This window comes from Cyprinus carpio, chromosome B4 (assembly GCF_018340385.1).
Source record: "Cyprinus carpio isolate SPL01 chromosome B4, ASM1834038v1, whole genome shotgun sequence".
In the NCBI taxonomy this organism is placed as follows: domain Eukaryota; kingdom Metazoa; phylum Chordata; class Actinopteri; order Cypriniformes; family Cyprinidae; genus Cyprinus; species Cyprinus carpio.
Window position 1 is genome coordinate 36,073,536 of NC_056600.1, and position 12,003 is coordinate 36,085,538.

General features: G+C 38.5%; 2 protein-coding genes across 5 annotated transcripts in view; one reads left to right on the top strand and one right to left on the bottom strand.

Annotated features, from left to right (window-relative positions):
* Window positions 1–1,384, top strand: part of LOC109084592 (NACHT, LRR and PYD domains-containing protein 3-like) — a 28,641-nt gene extending 27,257 nt beyond the window's left edge. For 3 of the 4 annotated variants that reach the window (XM_042722545.1, XM_042722546.1, XM_042722544.1), the window contains one exon: window positions 414–1,384. In XM_042722545.1, coding sequence (XP_042578479.1) covers window positions 414–973 — 560 coding nt within the window. In that variant the 3' untranslated portion in view covers window positions 974–1,384. The remainder of the gene's footprint in view (window positions 1–413) is intronic. The other variant, XM_042722547.1, reaches the window with a different exon arrangement.
* A 5,758-nt stretch (window positions 1,385–7,142) lies between these two features.
* Window positions 7,143–12,003, bottom strand: part of LOC122137252 (cathepsin E-A-like) — an 8,076-nt gene continuing 3,215 nt past the window's right edge. Inside the window, exons 2-5 of the mRNA XM_042723023.1 lie at window positions 10,860–11,041; window positions 10,621–10,774; window positions 10,357–10,455; window positions 7,143–7,413 (exon numbers count right to left, since the gene is read on the bottom strand). Of these exons, the coding sequence (XP_042578957.1) occupies window positions 7,231–7,413; window positions 10,357–10,455; window positions 10,621–10,774; window positions 10,860–11,041 (618 nt within the window). The 3' untranslated portion in view covers window positions 7,143–7,230. The remainder of the gene's footprint in view (window positions 7,414–10,356; window positions 10,456–10,620; window positions 10,775–10,859; window positions 11,042–12,003) is intronic.

The following is a 12,003-nucleotide window of genomic DNA, read 5'->3' on the forward strand; positions in this document are numbered from 1 at the left end:
TGTAGATCAAATAGAAAGTGTTAGAGGGTTAAGTGCAGATAGAAGAGATGTGTTTTTAGCCGTTCAGTAACAGAACAGAAGCTTCTGAATTTAGATAAAGGGGTGCAGATCTAGTGGTTGTTTTGTGCCTGAATCAATGCCTGAATATTATGCGAGCAGCTATTGGTAACCAATGCAAATACACACTTATACACAGTCACTCACAAACACAAACACACACACACCCAAACAAATCTGTATAGCTATCTTTGTGAGCACATACATTGACACTATGCAATCTCTAGCTCCTTACCCTAAACCTACCCTTCATCCAATTATAACCTGACCCCTAAAACCAAGTCTTGACCCTCAAGCACGTCTTTATGCTTTAGTGATTGTTGTAATGTTCTAAATGACTCTGTTCTTGTGTTCAGATGCCTGTTCTTTCACACTGGATCCAAACACAGCACACACTGAACTCATTCTGTCTGAGGAGAACAGAAAGGTGACACGTGTGAGAGAGTATCGGTGGAACCATCCAGATCATCCAGTTTATCCTGATCATCCAGACAGATTTGATGTGTGGCAGGTGTTGTGTAGAGAGAGTGTGTGTGGACGCTGTTACTGGGAGATTGAGTACAGTGGAGATGTGCGTATTTCAGTGTCATATAAGAGCATCAGCAGGAAGGGATGGCGTAAAGAGTGTTGGTTTGGAAATAATGATCAGTCCTGGAGTTTGTACTGCAGTTATGTATTCAAACACAATAACATAAAGACTAGTCTCCCTGTAGAGTCCATCAGCAATAGAACAGGAGTGTGTGGTGATAATGTCAGGAGAATAGGAGTGTATGTGGATCACAGTGCAGGAATTCTGTCCTTCTACAACGTCTCTGACACAATGAGCCTCATCCACACAGTCCAGACCACATTCACTCAGACACTCTATCCTGGGTTTAGGTTTGTTATTTATAATGCATCAGTGAAACTGTGTTGAGGAATCAGAATAGATTCATGAGAGATTCTACCCATAATGCTTTGAGCTGTATGATAAATCAGTAACAGTGAGATGTTATAGAGTCTCCTCATCACATTAATACTGTATTTCATGACTTAATACCGCACTTCTGTCACTGAAATAACAGAATAAATGTGTGTAATAAATCCTCATATAGACAAGAAGATCTGTGTGTGTGTGTGTGTGATTCTGCTGGGTAACGATTATTTGTTGCTGTGTCTTTGTTAATCTGTTTGTTTCTATTGTAGCATTGCATCAATCATTTGTATTGCTGCTATTAAAATTACCTTTCAATTCAAAAGTATCTTTCATAAACATGATTCATGAAGAACATGTAGTTCATTTTCCTCTATTGTTTGTGCAGGAATAATAAAACACAATGTCAAATCATCTTGAGATCAGATTGTAATTGATGATGAATTTTATGTCTGAATGTATTAATCACAAAAATAATCGATATCTCACAAGATTGAAATGAGCTTCAGTTTCTGAGATTATCAAATATGACATTAACCACAGCACTTACTAAAATATTTATTTTAACTACAGTAGAGCTGTATTAAATTATCAAGCAGTGAAAGAAGCTGTCAAAATATTTTTTATATAATATTTTAGAAAATATTTTCATAGCTTTAAAATGAACATGTTGTAATGATAGCATATTTTTTGAACAAAAATTCATTATTTTATTCAGTATAACATTTAAAATGTGTTAAAGCATGTATAAACTGCTGAACTGATTAGAACAAATATTTCCTTAGATATAATGCAAATATGACTTTAGCTGAGGTATTTGTATCTATACTGGGGCCCTTTTTATAAACAATTATTTGAATTATAACAGCTAAATAAGCACATACTATAATTTAAATATTAGGACTATTGCAATTGTAACATGTAACGTGGGAGTCGTGACAGTGGAGTTGGGGATGCAAATGCCACATTATTCATAAAACGTAGTCAGACAGGCAGGGTAAGTAATAGCAAACATAAACATCCAAGGTAATCCATAAGGGTAATCCAAAAACAGGCAGAGGTCAGGGCAGGCAGTAAATAATCACAAAAACAGACAACAGCCAAGATCAAAGAAAACTAAGGCAGGACAAGGAAACAGACAACCGGGAAACGTTACAGGCTAGCAATCAAACGCAATGTGAGAGTGTGTGTGCCATTCTTATGGTGTGACATTTGATGAGGTAATGAGAGACAGGTGACTGCCTGGACTCATCTGCACTCACTGATTGCAAAGGATAATGGGAAACTGAGTCTTGGGTGAATAGTAAAAATCAGGGATGGAGTGGCCACTGGTGGAGCTCATGGGCACTACAGCTTGTGATCGTGATAACATAATTAAAGAAATGTGTTAAAATTGCAATAATACTATTATACTGTGAAATGAAAAGTATTTGAAAGTGTTTAATAATAAAATACAATTCATATTTTGGTTGCTATTGTTATTATTATTTAATTCGAATCAATAAATAAATTTTATGATTGCAATAATCAAGTCAAGTCAAGTCAAGTCTGCTTTACTGTCAATTCTTCCACATGTACAGCATACATACAGAGAATTGAAATTGCGTTACTCTCAGACCCATGGTGCATACAGATAACACTAACAGTAGAGCCTAAAAATACAGATAGATACAGATCAAATCTAAAATCTAAAATACAACAATACAAATAAGGGCATGTAAAAAATAAGAAAAAAATAAAAATAAGGTTAAATAAAGCAGCGCAAGGCACATGGCAGATAGAGTGCAAACCAGTGAAGTGAACAAACAGTGCAGTTAAAAAGATGGTAGTGCAAAAGAGCTTATTCAGTCTGATTAAAGTGACAAAGAGCTCAGAGAGCAGTTCTTTATTTAAACTGACTGAAGAGGTGGTAGAATGACGTCAGTTCTATGCTGAATGAGGTAGTGAGCAGAAGAGAGGAGGGGGTTCATAGTTCAGTGGTGCCTGGGGCAGAAGAGGGACCGGGGGGGGGGGAGCGAGTTCCAGCTTCCTGACAGCCTGATGGATGAAGCTGTCCTTCAGTCTGCTGGTCCTGGCCTGGAGACTCCGCAGTCTCCTTCCCTGATGGCAGCAGACTGAAGAAGCTGTGTGACGGTGAAGTGGGGTTACCTGCGATGCAGAGGGCTTTGAGTGAGACGGGTTCCATAAATTTCCTGGAGGGAGGGGAGAGATACACCAATGATCTTCTCAGCTGCTCTCACTATGTGTTGAAGGGTCTTCCGGCAGGACGCGTTGCAGGTGCCATACCACACAGTGACCCCACACTTCACAAACATAAACCCCACCAGCGATAAACAGTGTTTTGTCACTACCACAGCATTGTTACACCACACCACTTCCTATCCTTCATCCAATGATATTACAATAAAATAAGACTATACTAATACAAACAAACAAAACGAGACTAACAGACATAAAAACAAAATTTTTGGGACCCGGAGTAGCTGCTGCGTCCAACCGCGCCGCCATCTTGGATTTAAAAATAGCGCTGATGAACTGAACTAACATGAACTAGTCCATAATAAATTCAACTGCTTGAATCTGCTGCTGCGAGTCTCAAACACTGTTTTTACTTGCAAATGACTAATTCCACATGCTCACTTACTCACCTCCTATCTATATGAAGTGTGCACTATGAGTATCATAAATATGTGCCTAATGTACAATTTACCATGATCAGATAGAAATGTTTACAGAAATACCATAGTAAAGTAAGAGTTTACATTACAGTAGGTCATTTGCCCAGTATTAAACTCCCACAGCAGTGCGGGACAGACCCGAAACTGGCAGCTTTGTCCCGTGTACTGCAACGAGTCTTAATTCACATTTCATAAAGCCTACAGGTGATTTAAAGCATGTTTTTCACCCAGACACACTGCAAATACTAAGAATGGTAAGAGTCCTGCAGTGTCTCACTAAATCATGTCTGCTGTCCTGCAACTGAGGCAAACTTTCACAAAGATCTGCTTTCAGCCCCCTTAGTTTACTTTGTTGGTTTTGCTCAATTCCTGGATACCTTTGGGAACAAAATTATGGTATTTGATCTTATAGATACGCAACAATTGAAATGATGTGGTTTAGGCTTCAGAGATTTATCATGTTGCCTGTCTATTTAGCAGGCCATTTTAACATCTACAAACCATGCTAGTATCTATTGTCACATAACTATTGTCATGTAACTAGTATTTATTTTTTTTAAACTAGTGTCTTTTCCATTAAGCACTATTTATTAGGTACTATTTCCTTTTTAAAAGATACTAGTTTTGACTCATCAGATACTAGTTCTTATTTATTACTAGCAATTATTCTAACAGGGAGTATCTGTTAAGAAATATGAGAACTAGTACTTATTTTTTTTAGTTACTAGTAACTTTTTAGAACAAAGATATCCTGAACTTAATAGAAATAAGTACTTGCATTTCTGCTCAGTATTATAAAAAGTATGTTGAATATTAATAAACCAACAACATTTTGTAGTTTTGTAAACATGCTAACCGAACAAGCAACGGATACAATAACTATAAGGACCTTCTCAAATCAGAAACCCTGGGTGGACAGAACAATCTGTGCTGCAGTAAACATATGCACGGCTGCATACAATGCCAGGCTCTCGTCGGGGAACATGAGTGAGTACAAAACATTGTGCTATGATCTCCGAGGGGCGGTAAAAGCCATCAAACACCGATATAGGGAACGCATAGTCACAATTCCAGCTCAATGACTCCCGATGCATGTGGCAAGGACTAAGAACCATCTGTGCCTTTGGAAACAAATCCTCTGCAGCTGTGAGAGCAGATCCGTCGCTGGCTGACGAGTTAAACTCTTTCTACGGCCACTTTGAATGCAACCGCGGCTACGTGAGTCTGCCAATCAGTGCGTCTGAAAGCAGCAGTCAGAGCAGCGATAATCATGTAATCACCGTGTCTGAGGATGAGGTTCGGAGGGCCCTAAAGCGAGTGAACGTCAGGAAAGCAGCCGGACCTGATGGGATTTCTGGCCGTGTTCTGTGATCCTGTGCTGATCAGCTCGCTGGTTTGTTTACATCTATTTTTAATGAGTCTCTTGCTACATCGATGGTTCCCACCTCCTTCAAAAAATCTGTCATCATCCCTGTACCTAAGAACAACAACCCCTCTTGTCTGAATGACTATCGTCCAGTTGCCCTCATGTCAACAGTCAAGAAGGTATTTGAGAAACTTATAAAGAACTACATTTGCTCCTCCATCCCTGATACTTTAGACCCTCTTCAGTTTGCTTATCGCCCCAACAGATCCACTGATGATGCCATCTGTCACATCCTGCACTCTTCTCTCACACACATTGACAGCAATAACAGGAACTATGTAATGCTGCTATTCATCAACTATAGCTCTGCTTTCAATACTATAGTCCCTATCAAGCTTGCTTCTAAACTCATGGACCTTGGCCTGAATTCTTCACTCTGCAACTGGATTCTTGATTTTCTCACCAGCAGACCTCAAGTGGTGAAAGTAGGCCAGTTCACCTCCAGCTCCATCACCCTGAACGTAGGAGCACCACAGGGCTGTGTCCTGAGTCCCCTGCTCTACTCTCTCTACACTCATGACTGCATGTCTTCCCACAGCTCCACATCTATTATCAAATTTGCTGATGATACTGTGGTTCTGGGCCTCATTCACAACAATAATGAGACCGCATTCCTGGATGAGGTAGAGAAATTAACATCATGGTGCCAGGACAGTTGAATTGTCTCTCTATGAATGTGAGTAAAACTAAAGAGCTGATTGTGGACTTCAGGAAGAGACAGCAGCAGCCCTATACTCCTCTTATGATCAGCGGGACCCCTGTAGAGAGGGTGAGCAGCTTCAAGTACCTCGGTGTAAACATCTCTGAGGACCTGACTTGGACTACCCACATCCAAACTCAGGTTAATAAAGCCAGGCAAAGACTATACCATCTGCGACAGCTGAGGAAATTCAGGGTTTCACCAGCAATCCTGAAAACTTTCTATTCAGGGGCCATAGAAAGTGTATTGACTCAGTGTATCTCAATGTGGTATGGGAACAGCTCCAGTCACAACTCAAAATCCCCTCAGAGAGAGTTGTGTGCTTAGCTGTGCGCGTCTCAGGGTCTGCTCTTCCCTAAGCTGCAGGACATCTACCTCAAACACTGCAAAAGCAGAGCTGTTAAAATCATTAAGGACACAAATCACCCTGGTAACTGTCTTTTCACTTTGCTGCCATCTGGTAAGCGCTTCCGTAGCCTGATGGCAAAAACTGAGAGACTTAGGAAGAGCTTCTTCCCCCAGGCCATCAGGCTCCTAAACTCAAACTCAGCCTCTTAACTTCTACATGACTTCACTTAATTATCAGTAAGATGCTTAATAAATCGACAATGACACTTGCACACAGCAATTCTTATAATTTTTATTTTTATTGTCTTTTTTTTTTTACCTCTATTGCTGCTATGTAAATACCCTGTACAACCTGTTTGCACATTCTCCTCTTGTACATTCCTGCTCATCTTAATATTTAGTATATACAGTATACAGTCCTGAACATTTTATTTTATAAGCATTTTATTTTATCCTTATTTTTATCTTACTTTTTCCATACCATATTTTTTATATAATTTTCTTGTGTTTGTATTCTTTAATAATTGCACTGTCCATGGAGAGGACTGACTTACATTTCACTGCTGGTCATATGATCTCCATATAACCATGTATGTGACAAATAAAAAATCTTGAATCTTAAGAGAGTTTATACAGGAAATGGAAATAAGGACATGGAATAAAAAAGATTATAGAAATATAAACCTAACCGTTCTTGTCCTAGGACAAATTTGATGAACTTTTTTGATCCACTTCAAATGTTGACTACTGTATAATGTATGTATATGTATGAATATATTGCAGTAATATATTAAGTAGTTTTCCTTAAGGTGTAGCATCTCCTGTGATGATCCAGACTGAGATCAATGCAAATGTTTGTGATAAACTTCTTGAAGCCCTCAAATGATTTAGTGTACAGTGGAGAATACTGTCTGCTTTGTCTGTCATTTAAGCTCAATTACATAAGCACATCTCTCAGCTGCTCTCAGTGCTGTAATGAACACACATTATTATCAGACTGAACAGAGCAAAGGCAGTAAATGATGAAGTGTAATGATTTAATAGAGGATGAGAAAACATTTATTAGGTTCTTCTGCATCCAGCAGCATATTCTGATATGAGATGTGGTCTATACAGAGATTTTTGACTTTTCTGAAAGATGAGCCAATCCAACCTGATTATGACCTCTGTCATAGATGCTGTAAAACTGAGAGAGGAAAACATCTCCTAGAATCCAGACGGGTCCAACTGGAGATGGGACATCTATGGCCTGAAAGCCACTGAAGCAGATCTCCTTATTGTTCAACGTCTCCTACAGAGGAGACCAGAGGAATCATCAGACTGTAGAAGCTGAGATACTGCTGGAACGTGAATGTAAGACAGCGGCAATTCTATCTGAGAAATCAAGCTGCAAGCACAGCAGAGACATAACTGTCGAAATGGGAACATTTTATAAATGCATTCTATAGACAGAATACAAATTAGGCCCAATCCCAATTCTATTTTAAAGAAACTTGTCAATGCTGCCCCACGACTTTTATTAAATACAGATTAAATACTGAATCGCTACATTAAATTTTCCAGCAACGAGAGGATAAAATCGTTGTTTTTAAGTAGCCTTAACTCACTCTAAAAAGAGAAACGCACAGAAGCGCATACACCCAACTTCCATCTTTCTCTCTCTCTCTCCCAATACCAATATTAGAAAAAAGTTTATCTATAGATATAAAAATAGTGGGGGGACTAGCCCCCCTCAATGTCTACGGTTGTTATCACCCTGATCAGACATGAAGTTGTGGTACTATCGTGCAGTCTATAATCAAAAAAAATAATAAAATATCAAATATTATTTACAAACACAAACATTACTAACAAGAAAAATCAAAAATTCAAAGTTCTAAACTGGCCCTCCCCCCCTACCCCTTACCCCTACTCCTCCAACCAAAAGAGAGTCGAGACACCACTACCCCTTCACGTGAATGTGCAAAAATAACACACACACAAATCTTGATCTATAAGGGGTTGTGATAACACACACACAAATCTTGATCTATATACATGAATCGCTGTAAAGACATACCCTTACATTCATTTTGGTGCATTTGTCCACACATTGTTCAACGTTGGTTAGTTAGTACATTTTTCAGAAAATTCTAAATGATGTGAACAAAATTTATGATGTCACAGGATCAGAGTATGTGAGCGGTATGTGAGAGTATCCCCTCCGTTCTCCGAGCATTTAATAATAACTCCGCTCCAGCTCCACTCGGGGTTCACCATTTCCTAGGGATGTGACGAGAGCTCATGGAACCTGATGATATCCTTGCAAAACATTTTGCAGTGTTTACATTAGAGCTTAAAAATTATCCATTTAAAGATCGCAATCTCAATTCAAACACCCACACAATCTTATTCCTGAATGACAACGATTCAGTTATGTCTATTATGACTTTCACATCGCGAGTGTCAGTGGAGCGTGAGAAGCACGTTCTGTCGCTGCCCATGTTAATGCATCATTCACGCTGCTCCTCATACACAAAAAGACAAAAATCCTTTCAAACAAATATTATTATTTCTGTGTTACAGACATTTAAGTAACAAGTGCTGCGATAAAAGTTTATAGTTTGGGTATAAACACTTCTCTACAGTAGCGAGTTGAGTTGTTCATTCAGGAGATTCCATTAGTGAAACAAGTCCTTCTGAATTGGGACAAAGACTCTATCATTGATTTATTTTTAAAAATTTCATTTAGTTCAAATGAATATACATTTTTAAAAAGAAATAAGAAATGAACATTTTGTCAGAACCACTAGTAAATTAGGTTATTTTGTTTAGTTTTCTAATATCTTTTTCTTCAGAATCGTGAAAAATCGTGGTCTCCTATATATATATATATATATATATATATATATATAAACATATATCTATATATATATATATATATATATATATATATATATAAACATTATTCTCAATTTATTCAGAATCATGCAGCTCTAGTTTACATGTTGTTCATTGCTGCATATAATTTAATTAAAATAGAAGCTTATTTCATAAAGTACAAGTTGATTTCAAAATGCACCTACATTTTTTGCAATTTGTGTTTTTCAGTTGAATAAAAGACTATTTTTCCCTATATTCTTCATCACTGAGGATTTCTTTAAAAATTGTGTCTTGTCTCATGAACCCAGTCTCGTGTCTCGTCTCGTCTCATGGGATAAGTGTATTGTCACCCCACTACCATTTCCCGCTCCACTCCGCGCTCACTGATACCAGAAACACCGCTCTGCCTTCTCTCCACGGCTAAAGTATTTCAGTATGTTTGAAATGTTATGTTCCTAACATAGCCTATATTAACTACCACGTGTTGGTGGCGCTAGAGGGATTGAAATGGAGACTCCAAATATACTGTGGTAAATGTTCCACGCTCAGATTTCTGCTCAATGGTTGTCAGCATTAAAAGGTATAATTGCTGCTTTCTGCTGTGCAAATTTAGTTTGTGATGAAAATAACAGTTTACATTTTCATCAGTTATTTTATCTACAGATCAATGGATTTCTTTCAGATTTCTGCTCATTCAAAATCAGATACAGATGAAGTAGCCTACTGTAAGATTACATTTGTTTGAATGCATTATTGCGAAAGCGATTGCGTGTGAATGTGCTGTATCTGTTTAAATCATGCTTTAACCCGAAAATAATCAGTAAAAGGAAGACAAATTCCTTGAGAACTAGCCTATAACTTCCCAATTGGTTATTTCATTATCTTCTGATTTGAGAGATCCATCTGTATCAAGCTATAGCTAAATATGTTTAACAAGTTAATTCTTGCTAAATATGCAGTTATATTATGGGTCGCTGGCATGAATTGTACTCGTGACTTTTAAAAATCCGCTCCTTACACCAGTCAAAATCACACCGCTCCACTCCGCGCTCTGCTCCCACTCCGCTTCGCTCACATACTCTGCACAGGATGCATAAACTCAGGAATCAGGACAATATTTTGAAGAATTCTGTTTGTAGACCTTAAGTTTGAGCTGTTGGTGGCGCTAGAGGGATTGAAATGGAGACTCCAAATATACTGTGGTAAATGGTCAAACTGTCTTTTATCTGTGTGCCAGATTCAATAACTATCCTATGTATTGTTCTTTGGGCCGCTATAGACTAGCAAGAAAAAATAAGAAGAAGAGCAAAATGAAATACGTTTAATTACTCCTGCAGCAGAATAAATCAATATGTGGTTGTGTTGTACTCACCCTCCTGATATACTGTTCTCCAGTGAGAGAATACTCCACATTATTGATCAAGAAGGACACTACAGGAAGACTGCTGATCCTGACACAGTCTACAAGATACTGAAACCCACAACAAAACAAATACAGTTGAGGCTGTAGTGTCTCTTCTCTATGATGAATCAGAAGAGTGATCATTAGAGGCCAATCCATACTGAATTTTGCAGCAACTGATAACAATGTATTAAAAGGTATTGGCTGTTACATAAAACAGTGTCTCATAATCACCTCTCCAACAGCAGTGGGTGTTGCTCCAATAAACTGCTGGAGGAGCAGGATGTCTCTGGCTGGGCCACCGATTAGAGAAGTTCCTGTGTCCACTACAGCTTGACAGCCTTGAGTACTACGATAGCAGAAACTCAGGGCTCCCTGAACCTTCACACTAGACACAGCAAACACAGCTCACTCATCTCTGTTGGGATTGTCTGTGTCAAATGAGTGTTTTTAATGGATGGGAACACACTCACACATCTAATCTGATCTGCCAATATCCCTTCTGAGTGACTGGAATCCAGTTGATGGGAGAAACAAACCGGGTTTCATCCACACCTCCAAACAGCAGCTCCCCTCCAAAGCTGGAGCCATTGTTCCTGCAATAATAATGAGGACATACAGTGAAGGTCACCATCACAACCTCAGTAAAAGTAAACTGAAAAATGAATATGAATTTTTCTGCTTCAAGTTTGAGGTTTGTTTATTACAAATAAAAGCACAAAAAATATATATAAAAGTTATCCTCAAATAACACTATCCTCTCTGGTGGTCATTGCCATTTCTCAGAAAATTGTGCTTAATAATGTTGCTTTATTGTCCAAATTGCCCAACTCAAAAGATCTGAAGGATGCATATTTTCATTATTCAAATGGTGATAAGGAAAACTTGGATTATTCATTTTTTCTTTGAGGGGCAAAACATACCAATATCAAGTCTTGCCTTTCGATCTTGCTCTTGCTCCAAGCACATTCCTAAATTTCATGGATGCAGTTTTGCCTCCTTTGAGGCTTCAATGTATCCATTTTTAAAATCTTGCTTTTATAACTGGCTCATAATAGCACAGTCGGAGCAGCTGATTATGGAGCACCACAATATAATTCTTAGCCCTGGATTTGCTGTGGCTGAATATCAATCACAAATCAAAGAATGCTGTTTTGTTACTTCAGTAGCCGACCATGTTTCTTGGGACCCTTTACAACATAATGCAGGCTGTCTTTCCATGGATCTGTTCAAATAAAAGCATTTTCTTCCTGTGAGCAGACATCCTTCGTCATTGCTCTCGCCGATTACTTCTCATGAGAACATTTGTGCTGGCAATGATTTCACCCTTTACAACCCACCCACTGAATGCTCACAGTCACAGATCTTGGTATCAGTTCTTATTGTGGAATCGAGTGCTCCAACGGATCATGAGGATCACTCTTGCTTATGAACGATGAGTAAAAGGATTGATAAACTGCCTGAAAATTTGGTCAGTGCTTCTAGAGCCCAGTAGTATTGTTTCACAGACCTTTGTGACACTACTGTTTTTTTGTCAGAATGGCCAACATGATGATGAGTTGCTTACATCGTCCGATTACTTAAATCTGAGTTTGTTGTGGCGCACCCTCTTGTGGG